Source organism: Cherax quadricarinatus, chromosome 2 (assembly GCF_038502225.1).
Source record: "Cherax quadricarinatus isolate ZL_2023a chromosome 2, ASM3850222v1, whole genome shotgun sequence".
Lineage (NCBI taxonomy): Eukaryota > Metazoa > Arthropoda > Malacostraca > Decapoda > Parastacidae > Cherax > Cherax quadricarinatus.
Window position 1 is genome coordinate 60008130 of NC_091293.1, and position 13664 is coordinate 60021793.

Sequence of the window (13664 nt, forward strand, 5' to 3'; positions counted from 1 at the left end):
GCTCTAAGGAACGGATTAATATCGCTGGTTGAGGGTCCACTGTATATTCATTTATAACGGCACAAAACATACTCAACCCCTGCCAATTTGGATTCAGGAAAAATAAAAGCACTAATGATGCAATCATAAAAATGCTAGATCTGCTTTATACAGCATTGGAGAATAAGGAATATCCGCTAGGAATTTTTATTGACCTAAGAAAAGCGTTTGACACAGTAGACCACGGCATCCTACTCCACAAACTTGACCATTATGGTTTAAGAGGCCATGCGCTTGCATATTTCAAATCCTACCTTACTAATAGGCATCAGCATGTCACCATTAAATTCACAGCCTCATCAACACGGCCACTTGATACTGGAGTTCCGCAGGGAAGTGTCCTTGGTCCCCTGCTCTTCCTCATTTACATTAACCCTTTGACTGTTTCAGACGTATAAATACGTCTTACGAGCCAATGTTTCTGACGTATTTATACGCACAAATTCTAGCGGCTTCAAATCAAGCGCCAAAGGCCTGGTAGGCCTACACGAGAGAGAATGGGTCTCAGTGGTCGGTGTGCACCCTGTGAAAAAAATCTGGGACCCAGCGGTGCATTGTGGGAACGTCATGTTGTTAGTCCATTTTCACCATGCCTCTCGGTAAGAAGTTCCTCACTCCTCGGCGGATTGGAGGCCTTTTGTTCCCAAGTGATAGCTCTAACAGCGATGAAAATGTCAGTGACAGTGAATTCCAGGGTTTTGAAGCGAGTGTTACCGGAAAAAGTGCCCAGGATAACGTAATTTGTGATGAAAACCCAGATGACCCACAACCTTCCACCTCTGGTGCTGTGCCAGCTTGTTCACGTTCACGTTCGCCTGTACCAGGACGAAAGAGGAAACTATTTGGTCGTGTACAACATCCAGATGATAGCAGTGATAGTGATTTCAAGGTCATTGAAAGCAGTTCTAGTGACAGTGAGAGTGAATATTCCCCAGTGAAGCGGCAGTATGTACTACGTAGCATGCAGTCTGGTAGTGTTTCATATGTTGTTCCAAGGGGAAGGAGAAACTCTGGGAGCACAACCCGTGGCCCTACACCACGACCTGATAGTGAAGATGACGATATTGTAACAATGGGTATGAATGGTGACAGTGAGGGAGGAGGCAGTGGTGGTGATAGTGAGGGTGGCACGGCCCATGTGGCACCATCAGCGGGCCACGCTACTACCCACGCTGCTGACTAAGCACAACAACCAGCCTCACCCTACCCCACACTCCCACGACCTGCACCACCACAACCTGCACAACCACAACCTGCACAACCACAACCTGCACAACCACAACCACGGTACAATATCCAGACCCCACCAGCAGACCGCATCTGGGATTGGCAGGACGGTGACGAGTTTGTTCCCAGTCCCCATGACTTTGATGAAACACAAAGTGGAATAAAGCCATCTTGTCCACTTGGGAACAATGCCAGTGAACTGGACTGCTTTGAGCTATTCTTCGATGAACACCTGATGGACATCATTGTCAGGGAAACAAACACATACTGTGATTACACCATGGCAAATGCAATTCTCTCACCAAAATCACGGCTACACAAGTGGAAGGAGACAACTGTGGCAGAGATGTACCTGTTTTTTGCCACAATAATGCTTATGCCACATGTGTATAAGCACACTGTCACCACATACTGGGCAACAGAACGCCTGATTTCAACTCCAGGTTTTAGTGACATTGTAGGTGTCAATCTTTTCCTGATACTGTTACGTATGTTACACTTTTCAGACAAAACCAGGCCTGACAGAAGCAACAGGTTATATAAGATAAGAAATGTGTTTATGTACCTGAAACAAAAGTGCTGCATGTATTTTTATCCCTCCAGGAAGCTTGTTATTGATGAGTCCTTGATTTTATTCAAAGGAAGACTCTCATTCAAGCAATATATACCAAGCAAGAGGAAACGCTTTGGTATAAAGCTATTTGTACTGTGTGATTGCAAAAGTGGTCTAGTTTTGGATATCATTGTGTACACTGGCAGTAATACTTTGAGAGATACCATGAAGTTATTGGGTATCTCTGGTGATGTGGTTCGAACAATGATGCAACCATATCTTGGTAAGGGGCATATGTTATTTACTGATAACTGGTACACAAGCCCCTTACTCAGTGATTTCTTGCGAGTGAACTTGACAGACGTGTGTGGCACAGTGCGTGGTAATCGTAAACATATGCCAAGGTTCAACGCTGGCACTCGCAGAGGTGAGGTGCAAGCCTTTGCTGCCAATGACATCATGGCATTTCGGTGGCATGACAAATGTGATGTCACATTGTTGACATCAGTTCACAGAAACGAAATGGTACCCAGTGGCAGGGACAACAGAGACACCAATGAACCCATTCTAAAGCCTGCAGCTGTCATGGACTACAACCTCAATATGCGCTTAGTGGACAAATGTGACATGCAGATTGGGTTTGCAGACTGTGTACGCAAGAGTTATAAGTGGTATATGAAACTTTTTTTCCATCTTGTTGATATCTCTATGCTAAATGCTTATAACATATACAAGTTGAAGACCAACAAAACACCAAAATATGGTGAATTTTGCCTGTCAGTAATCAGACAAATAATTGCAAAGTACCAAGGAGCAACTCCTGCAATAGACCAGCGCCCACAGACGTCATCTCGTATGAGGCCTGGTGATCACTACCCCATACAACTGCCTCCTACTACTGCCAAGAAAAATGCTCAGAAGAGGTGTTATGTATGTATGCATACCACAAAACGCCCACAAACACACAGACGCTCGTTTTATGTGTGAGGAGTGTGAAGTGCCCCTCTGCATATACCCATGTTTCAAAGAGTTCCACAAGCTGCAGCAGTTCTAGGAACGTGTTTAGTGACTGTACATATGTATATATATTATGGAACAATAGTAATAAACATTGTTTTGTATTGTTTGTGTAAACAAGGTGTATACACAAACTAATAGTGATAAAGTTTCTGTTATTGTGTTGTAAACAATGAGTGTATATTTGAAGAATGCACCTTACATTGGTCTCACAGGCCACATAAGTTACCTGGAACAGAAAAATATTGAAAAATGCAAGAAACCTTTGAATTAGAGTAAATAAAAGAATACCGGGTGGGCGGCAGTCGCCGCTGTTGCCGTACGCACTTCATTTTCTGCAAACTTTGCGGCTCTATATCTCGGTAAGTACTGAAGGCAAAAATTTTTTTTTAGGCTTAAAACACTACTAAAAATATTCCTAACATTTTCATAAGAAATTTTTTTTTTTTTCAAATATTTGGTGACATAGAATGACAGTTTCAGAGAGGGGCCTGAAACAGTCAAAGGGTTAATGATCTTCCAAACGTATCCCAACACCTGAAACCCATTCTCTTGGCTGACGACATAACTTGTGTTATTTCCCACCCTAATCTTGCCACCCTCAACACCATTGTCAACAAGGAGCTGCTCAAAATTCTGACTTGGATGACAGCCAATAAACTTACACTTAACACTGACAAAACCTACTACATTATGTTTGGTAGCAGAGCAGGTGTTGCACAACTTAATATTAAAATAAACAACACTAATTGCCAGACATAATAAGGGCAAATTCCTAGGTCTATCCCTCGACAACAACCTAAATTTCAACACCCATATCCAACACATAACAAAAAAAGTATCCAAAATGGTGGGGATCCTCTCCAAGATATGATATTACGTGCCGCAAACTGCCCTTCTCACACTATACCATTCACTCATTTATCCATACCTCACCTATGCTATTTGTGCTTGGGGATCAACTGCAGGAACACATCTAAAGCCAATAATAACCCAACAAAAAGCCGCAGTAAGAATAATCACTAAATCCCATCTCTGGCAACACCCCCCCCCCCAACTCTTCATAGATCTAAACTTACTCCCTGTTCAGAACATCCACACTTACTACTGTGCAATCTACATCTACAGGACCTTAAATTCCAATATTAACCTTGACCTAAAATGCTTGACAGTTGTGACAGGACCCACAGGCATAACACCAGACACAAACATCTCTGACATTCCCCGTGTCCGACTAAGCCTTTACAAAAATTCAATGTGTGTCAAAGGGCCTAAAATCTGGAACACCTTACCTAAAATCTGTAGAACTGCAGACACATTCATCACTTTCACAACTACTGTTAGAAAACATCTTATCTCCCTGATACACCCCGTCAACTAACTACATGTAAACCACCTGGTGGATCACACTTACACCCACTCACCCATTAACTATAAACACAGAAATACGAATCTTAATCTTAAAATAATGAATCCGAACTAGTCATAAGCTTGCCTAAGATACTCCAATATATATATGACGCTATGTATTGTGCCAAAACAAAAGCATTCACATTGCTAAACTCACAAACTATAATATAGTCACTTAGCCTTACTACCATAATCTGTAATAATTTAAAGTTTAGAATTAATCTAAGTCTGCCCGAAATGCATAGCCATGCTAGGTGTCCTAGTGGCCCCCTCTGTAATTATTTTAAAACATGTAAACCACACAATATCCAAAATCTGTAAACCCCGCATTGTAATCCTTATAGAGAATAAACTTGATTGATTGATCGATTACCTTAAGTTTCATTACTCACAAACTGATGTTCCTTACTTGTATCATTCATAGGCTGTATGGAATGTAGCCTAGGCTAGGCCTATCAATTTTCTTGTTGCTCATTACTCCAACATTGCCTTTTACCTTCTTAGTCTTTTTTATGATTTTAACACAGTACAGCAAGTATATTTATCATTATTTTCTATTTTATTAAAAAAAAAAAAACATTGTTTAGTTTCTGTGTATTCTATCATTTTAAAGTATTTTGTGGTAATAAAAAGATAAGGGTTACAGTGCATTTGGTTTACTGTAGTAAAGGATATGGCTTTATAAAGCTCCTGGAAAGTGAAACGTTGCCACAGTAAAATTTCACATTAGTTTCACTTGTGTTCTTTTAACCTGTAAACGGTCCAAACGTATATATACGTTTTTACCGCTAGTGCCCCAAACGTATATATACGTTTTATGTGTCTTACATTTAACATTGCCACGATAAGCCTGAGTCGCCTAGACATGTGAGAATGGGTGTGAGCACTCACTGTGCACCATATTAAAATAATTGGGGATGCCTGGGTACCACATGCTCTTTTTTCCTATTAAAAAACAACAGTTTTTTTTTTCTCAAAAAAGTTGGGGCAGTACGGTAGTGAACGTATATATACGTTTGGACCGTTTACGGGTTAAAAATAAAACTGAAAAAATAAATTAATGCAATTTAAAAAGTGAAATAGTACATGAACAAAAAATCAGACATTTAATCAAAATTTTCATCATTTGAACTTTATTCCTTCAGTGTACATGTACTTGTACTTGTTGGTGTGGGTGGGTCATCACAGCCATCATCTCTGTGCATTGAAGGGCCAAAGGATGAGGGGCCGGGGATTGTGGGTGGAGTCTCACGTTTGAAGATGATGTTGAACTGTCTGGACTGTTTGCTTCTTTTTATCTTCACAGATCTGAGTATAGCATTTTAAGGCAACCTGAATTAGTTGATCTACTTAGCAAATCTTTCGGCATTCTGGTCCACGCTTTCCAAATCGGCAAAAGGGTTCAATGCATTAGAAAAAACACTCTTGCCGACCCCTTTACACTGAACTATGTACTACTGCTTCTCCTTTTCTTTCTCTTCTTTCCTCCTCTGCAACTCTTTCTTGTTCTAGTTTGAGTAAATCTTCATTGGTTAACCCTTTCAGGGTCGGAAGGCCCTCTCCTAAACTTTTTCTCAGGGTATGAAATGATAATCTTTTCCCGATCATAATGACACCAAAAGTATGAAATTTGATGGAAAGCTTATGGAATTATGCTCTCGCGAAGTTAGCGATCTCAATTATGTTTACGCATCGGCGATTTCGCCCATTTTGAGCCCTATTTTCGGCCAAGTCCAATGTACCAGTCGACAAAAATCATAACTATTTCACTAGAACTCCATTTTTTCTATCGAATGAGTAAGAGAAACCACCCATTTACCGATTACAACTATCCAAATTTCAAAAGATGCCAATTTCCAAATAGGGTCCAGAATAAACAAGAGACATTCCTGGCACTAAAATAACATTTCCTCTGTTCATTAGTCATGTCCCCAGGCCTCTCTTACCATTTCTTTTGTTTTCCACTTTGAATTTTTTTCTCACGAAAATTAGAAGATTTACTGTTATGCAGACTACTGCATTAGTGTAGAAATGGTTTAGAAATGGTATAAATAATATCAGCGCACTTGTGAAAAAATATTAGACTCACCAGTTGATGTGTATTGGACACATGGGTTGATTTATTTACTTTTGAACTTTGGCAAAAATCGAACATTTCTGCTACTTTGAACTCAATTTCAAGGTACTGTTCATTGTGAAACCAATAAAAATCATCTTAATTTCCATAATATGTCTTCCATTCTATAAAAATGAGAGCAGGAAAACTAGAATACAACCATAAATAGCATACGAAAATACACTGCAAAGTCGCCATTTTAAACCAAAAACACAGTCAGAGTTTTTTTTCTCATTATGCACTGTGTGCTGCAGGATTTTTTTTATACTGCACACACTGACCACAGAGACCCATTCTTTCATACGTAGGCCTACCAGCTTTCTCTCGCTAGATTTGAAGGCGCTAGAATTTATGAGTACTAGTACGGCACCAACCCTGAAAGGGTTAATGCCTTTGAGTCAATCTTTAATAACTTTCACATACGAGCCTGACCCATGGCCAGGCTCCGATAGCAAAACTCTTGAAACTCTTCAAAGTTATATCAAAGGTATCTTCCACTTGGTATTCTAATTCAAAAATTTCTGCAAGTTTCACAATTTTCTGCCTAATTTCACCAAGCATATCCTCGTTATAGTGAATATTTTTCAGTCGTATGTGCAGATGGACCCAAGTCACATTGATCAAAAGTCAGAGGATCTATATACAAAGACTGAATGCAGCATCGTCAGCCTTTTCTTGAGAGCATATTGCATTTGCAGCTCCAGTTTCTTGATAAGGAATAGAACATATACCAAACTCTCACAAAGCTCTATGTACTACTTCCCTTCATCAAAGACTTCAAGAAACAAGCCCTTTACATCATTTCTCAATGCAGTGAACACATTTAAAATCCTTCTCAACACTCCGTGTTGCACTGAATGTCTTCAAAGCAAAAGAGAACACTAGTCACAGAAATCAGCATATCCATTAAAGACCTCACCAGGACCAAAGGGAAAAATTAGAAATAGGCAAGATTTTGTTCAGATTTTCAATCCAGAGGCCACGATGAAAGTTATGTCAACAATAAATCACGCAAAACCTTGGAACACGTCTGAATGAACACATTTATGCAAGCATTAGTTACAACTTAAAAAATTTGTGTGTACAACACAAACACCACCAGCCACTAAAAATGGAACAATTCCTAATCAGTGATTAAGGAGCCAAACCACTACAGCCAAAAATACCTTAAGCATCAATTTCCATTGTAGACAATTATACAGGCCAAACTCGGCTAAACTATTCTAAAGAATCTTTAAAATTCAACCACAGATCCCTGACAGCAAGTCACCTCTACTACTACACGTGCCAGCAGGCACACTGTAGTGCTGGGAAGTTTTCATGTAATCAGTGAATTATCACTTCGAACTTAAGATTCATACTACAGTGCTTATGTTATTACTGTACCTCATCATTGTCTTTACATTAACAAGGTTTATGATTAATATTTGCAAGTGGAATTTATACAGATTGTTTGTAAATGGTAGAGTGATTAAAATAGCAGAAAGAGACTAAGATCGATAGCAGTCTTGGCGAAAAGTTTTCTTTAACCCTTTGAGGGTCTGTCCCATAGATCTACAGCTTTACATTCAGGGTCCAAACCATAGATCTACGTCATGAGCTCAGCTCACTCTGATAAACTGTGAGTGGTACATTTGGGCCTAGATATGAGAGAATACATCTATGTATGTGTGCACCACATAAAACATATCCTGCAGCACGCTGTGTATGAGAGAAAAAAAATGAAATCGTGATTTTTCGATTAAAACAGCGACTTTGCAGTGTTTTTTCGTATGTTTTTTTATAGTTCTATTTGTGATTTCTTGGTCTCATTTGATAGAATGGAAGACATATTACAGAAATAGAGATGATTTTGATTGGTTTTAGCACTGGAAATGGCTTGAAACTGAGCTCAAAGTAGCAGAAATGTTAAATTTTTGCCGATATTCAAGAGTAAACAAACGACCTCACACGTCTAATACACGTCAGCTGGTGGGTCTAATATGCATTCACAAATATGGTGATGATATTTATACAATTATTACAGTATTGCATAACAGTAAATCTTCTATTTTTTGGTGTGAATAAAAATTCATTGTGAATAAAAAATCAAAATGGAATTTATTTGTAAAGCCTCAAAACGTAACTAATGAACAGAGGAAATGTTAGTTTAGTTCAAGGAATACCTACATTGTTTATTCTGGACCTATTTTGAAATTGGAATATTTTGAACTTTGTGTTAAATTGGCCAAATTAACAATTTCCGATCACTTTAATTTGTAGTTGAAACAGTTGACTTGGCGATTTCTTGTGCTCAATCGATAGAATAGAAGTAATACTAGTGAAATAGCTAAGAATTTGGTTGACTGGAATAATGTAATTGGCCTAAAATGGGAGTCAAAGTCGGCAAAATCGCCGATTCGTAAATATCGCTGATGCATCAAAATTCGCGAGAGCATAATTTCGTCAATTTTCCATCAAATTTCATACTTTTTGTTTTATTACCTTCACAAAAAGATTCTCTACCATTTCATAAGAAAAAATAACAAATTTTTTTGGAAAATTCTTGGACACTGGGGCACCACTTCAGATTTGGGCCTTGGACCCTGAAGGGGTTAATAAATGTTCTGAACTGTACACAAGTTTCCTTTTCCACACTATTATTTATACAGGTGATAGTGTGGAGGATTGACTGTGTAATATTTAAGGAAGTGCAGAAATTTATCAGGATATTTTACAAAGAAAATCATGTCTGAATGCTGTAATGGCTCTTTGATGACATTATTATAATGGTATGAAGATGTAGGGGTTAGGGACGTGTTTCCATAAGACACCTGCTGTCCCTTTTCACCCATCAGTATAATGTGTACCTGGGTACTCACCTAGTTGTACTCACCTAGTTGAGGTTGCGGGGGTCGAGTCCGAGCTCCTGGCCCCGCCTCTTCACTGATCGCTACTAGGTCACTCTCCCCGAGCCGTGAGCTTTATCATACCTCTGCTTAAAGCTATGTATGGATCCTGCCTCCACTACATCGCTTCCCAAACTATTCCACTTACTGACTACTCTGTGGCTGAAGAAATACTTCCTAACATCCCTGTGGGTGTTAGTGGACTGGTGTGGGTCGCATCCTGGGTGTTAGTGGACTGGTGTGGGTCGCATCCTGGGTGTTAGTGGACTGGTGTGGGTCGCATCCTGGGTGTTAGTGGACTGGTGTGGGTCGCATCCTGGGTGTTAGTGGACTGGTGTGGGTCGCATCCTGGGTGTTAGTCGACTGGTGTGGGTCGCATCCTGGGTGTTAGTCGACTGGTGTGGGTCGCATCCTGGGTGTTAGTCGACTGGTGTGGGTCGCATCCTGGGTGTTAGTCGACTGGTGTGGGTCGCATCCTGGGTGTTAGTCGACTGGTGTGGGTCGCATCCTGGGTGTTAGTCGACTGGTGTGGGTCGCATCCTGGGTGTTAGTCGACTGGTGTGGGTCGCATCCTGGGTGTTAGTCGACTGGTGTGGGTCGCATCCTGGGTGTTAGTCGACTGGTGTGGGTCGCATCCTGGGTGTTAGTCGACTGGTGTGGGTCGCATCCTGGGTGTTAGTCGACTGGTGTGGGTCACATCCTGGGTGTTAGTCGACTGGTGTGGGTCACATCCTGGGTGTTAGTCGACTGGTGTGGGTCACATCCTGGGTGTTAGTCGACTGGTGTGGGTCACATCCTGGGTGTTAGTCGACTGGTGTGGGTCACATCCTGGGTGTTAGTCGACTGGTGTGGGTCACATCCTGGGTGTTAGTCGACTGGTGTGGGTCACATCCTGGGTGTTAGTCGACTGGTGTGGGTCACATCCTGGGTGTTAGTCGACTGGTGTGGGTCACATCCTGGGTGTTGGTCGACTGGTGTGGGTCACATCCTGGGTGTTAGTCGACTGGTGTGGGTCACATCCTGGGACAAAACTGACCTAATTTGCCCAAAATGCTCAACATAACAAGCGGCTTTCAATATAGTAGTATGTCACTGATGTCAACTAGGAGTGTATACCTTGTACATGTACTTGTAGTAATAAAGATATTATCATTATTAATGTTGAGGTGTGTCAAACGTCAGCTGGTCGGGTCATCAACAGTGATAAACACACCGGGACCATCACTTAACTTACTCTAAGTACACACTCAATAACACATGTATGACACTCACCTGCGCACGACCGACTCGACCAGATCTTCAAGAGCAATATAATAATTGCCAAAAGATGGGAGAGATCCCCTGCCAACCTAAAAATGTTCATTTTGACGAGTGGTGAGAAACAAAGTGAGTATGAGTGACGTGGCTGCTATACACTAGTTCACCGCCGCCTCAACAGATGGCACCACCACCCTAGGAACACTCATCTCTCAACTAAAAACAAAATAAAATATTTCTTCTATTAATCATACATAGGATTTACAGTAGTCAGAGTAACATATTATTTGATTACAGTTGTGAAACGTTTATAATACAGATAAAAAAGGATACAAATACATGTGTAATAGAAAACCATTTTTTTATGCAAAGCATTTCTCACAAACAAAGATATATAGTATTAAAAAGTCAATATTACAAAACATCATAAATTTATTAGCATATAACTCAAGACTGACACTTTATATCATCTATATAAGACTAATCAAATGTTGTAACATTTATTTTATTTGCAATAAATTGAACTAGGATTTAATACATTAAATATCTTAGCATTTAAACTATATTACTCCCAAAACACATATCTCTACCATTCATATCAACAAGACAAAAGGTTTTTTTTTTTTTAAGGCAGCGTGTTATCTTCATCTCAAGAAACGTCACAAAAGTTCAGTTTTCCTCTGTCGTGGCTCTGCCATGTCAACAACTAACAAATATCAACTTTTTACACCCATATCATAATTTTATATTTAATATTAGCATTTTGATAGTTCACAATTAACTTTTTATAACCTTTGCCTTGATAAATTAAGTGATAGAATTTTTAGGAAAAATAACTGTACTTGAGAAATGACCGATAATTTTAAAGGAAATTTTCATGCATTTTTATTTAAAAAAAAATTGAATATAGCAATCAGGCAGCTGGTGTGACGTATGTGACATTTACCCGGGCTGGTGTGCAGACTGTTTATCTAACAGACATCAGGCAAGATGTGGTGTGCCGGTCATACTCCAAATATGTCACTAAACCGGTATTTTCATAGGGTTCAGTTAATGCAAAATGAAGCTCTCAGGATTATTCTTGGCTGTCCCAGATCTTCAAAAGTTCTTAACATGAGGAAGGAGCTTGGTATTTCTAGTATCAGTGATAGGATTGTTGAAATTAACACTGTACTCGGTATTAGAATGTTGAGAAACGAACCAGACACTGTCACAGTGAATCTTACCAAGTGTCTAGAGGTAAATGCACACAGATCTAAATGGATTGTGAAAACGTGCAATTTCATTAAGTTTTATAAATTACATGAACTGTATCACTGTAGGCAACAAGAGCATTTCACCCCTCCATGGAAGATGTGTTCATTTAATATCACATACCTACAAGTCCCTACCAAGAAGCTCATTGCTAGTAATCCCTTCCTTAAATCTCTTGTTAGAGCAACTGCTCAAGAAGAAATTTCTCACCTAGCTGGTAGTAATAAGTTATCACAAGTTATATACACTGATGGATCTAAACAGGAGTCTTCTGGCAGGGCTGCATCTGCTCTTGTTGCCACCTCCCTAGTTAAGAACCATAATAAATTTGTTGAGTTAGGCATAAGAATTAACAACTGGGCGTCTACACTGCAAACTGAATTGTTTGCAATCCTAATGGCGCTAAAGCTAACCTATGACACTGAGCTTGACTCTATCATCATTACTGATTCTATGTCATCACTGAAGGCTCTTGACTCATATAATGACTCCAACAACATGCTCATTGGGAAAGCCAGGTATAGATACTCAAAAATTAGGGACAAAGGAATTAATGTACAATTGCTATGGATCCCATCACACATTGGATTACTCCTTCATGATAAAGTTGATATGTTAGCCAAGAAGAGTACCCAGAAGGAGAATGTAGAATATAACTTTGGTATAACTGTGTCTAGCATTAGGAATAATATTAGGAGAGAAGTAAATAATGAAAATGATTGTTATAGGAATGCAGTTAGAAGCCTGAGTAGATCTATAACCCACTATGATAACATGAACGTAGAGAAGTATGTTTATGGGGCAACTTGCAATGTGAACAGACTGACTGATGTTGTAGTGGCCAGGCTTAGGCTTGGTTACAGGTACTTCTGGCAGTTTGGGAGACACAGAGATGATGATCAAACTAAATGTAAATTATGTGATCAGGCATATGGTCACTGTCTTGAACACTATGTGCTTAATTCTCCACTTATTGAGGAATACAGAGACAGACAGTATAATAACCTATGTGACATGTCAAGATATCTTATTAATGAAAATAAGATACCAGATATACTAAGCAAATTTCCTAAATTTGCTTGTAACAGATAAGTGAACTATAGATATGTAGATATAAATCCATATGTATTCCTGTTAACCCTTTGGGGCCTAGTTCCTAGGCCTTTTGTGTATTCATATGCTCTCGCGCTACCGTTCACAGGATGGATATGGGGTGCACAATAAACTAGCCACTTCGGTGGCAAAATCTAAAATCAGTTAAACTCGTAGGGTTTATACAACGCCTGGGAAATGGAGAGTAATTAGGTTTGATCCAAGGAAGGGGATGACAGGTCTAATTACTTAGATCAAGAACCTCAACGGAAATAAGTCACTTTTTTCCTTATCTTGGGTAATCTGCACATATGATGCTATGTTTACCTGGAGTTTACCTGGAGAGAGTTCCGGGGGTCAACGCCCCCGCGGCCCGGTCTGTGACCAGGCCTCCTGGTGGATCAGAGCCTGATCAACCAGGCTGTTACTGCTGGCTGCACGCAAACCAACGTACGAGCCACAGCCCGGCTGATCAGGAACCGACTTTAGGTGCTTGTCCAGTGCCAGCTTGAAGACTGCCAGGGGTCTGTTGGTAATCCCCCTTATGTATGCTGGGAGGCAGTTGAACAGTCTCGGGCCCCTGACACTTATTGTATGGTCTCTTAACGTGCTAGTGACACCCCTGCTTTTCATTGGGGGGATGTTGCATCGTCTGCCAAGTCTTTTGCTTTCGTAGTGAGTGATTTTCGTGTGCAAGTTCGGTACTAGTCCCTCTAGGATTTTCCAAGTGTATATAATCATGTATCTCTCCCGCCTGCGTTCCAGGGAACACAGTTTTAGGAACCTCAAGCGCTCCCAGTAATTGAGGTGT

The 13664-nt window shown here is 40.1% G+C and overlaps 1 protein-coding gene across 2 annotated transcripts in view; it reads right to left on the reverse strand.

The window, feature by feature from the left end:
• The window catches only part of KdelR (ER lumen protein-retaining receptor), a 140198-nt gene extending 129494 nt beyond the window's left edge, over positions 1-10704 (reverse strand). Inside the window, exon 1 of one of the 2 annotated variants that reach the window (XR_011392395.1) lies at positions 10523-10704. Coding sequence is in view for 1 of the 2 variants with exons in the window: in XM_070088539.1 (XP_069944640.1) it covers positions 10523-10613 (91 nt within the window). In the remaining variant the exon portion in view is untranslated. The remainder of the gene's footprint in view (positions 1-10522) is intronic. The other variant, XM_070088539.1, reaches the window with a different exon arrangement.
• Between the last annotated feature and the right edge of the window lie 2960 nt (positions 10705-13664).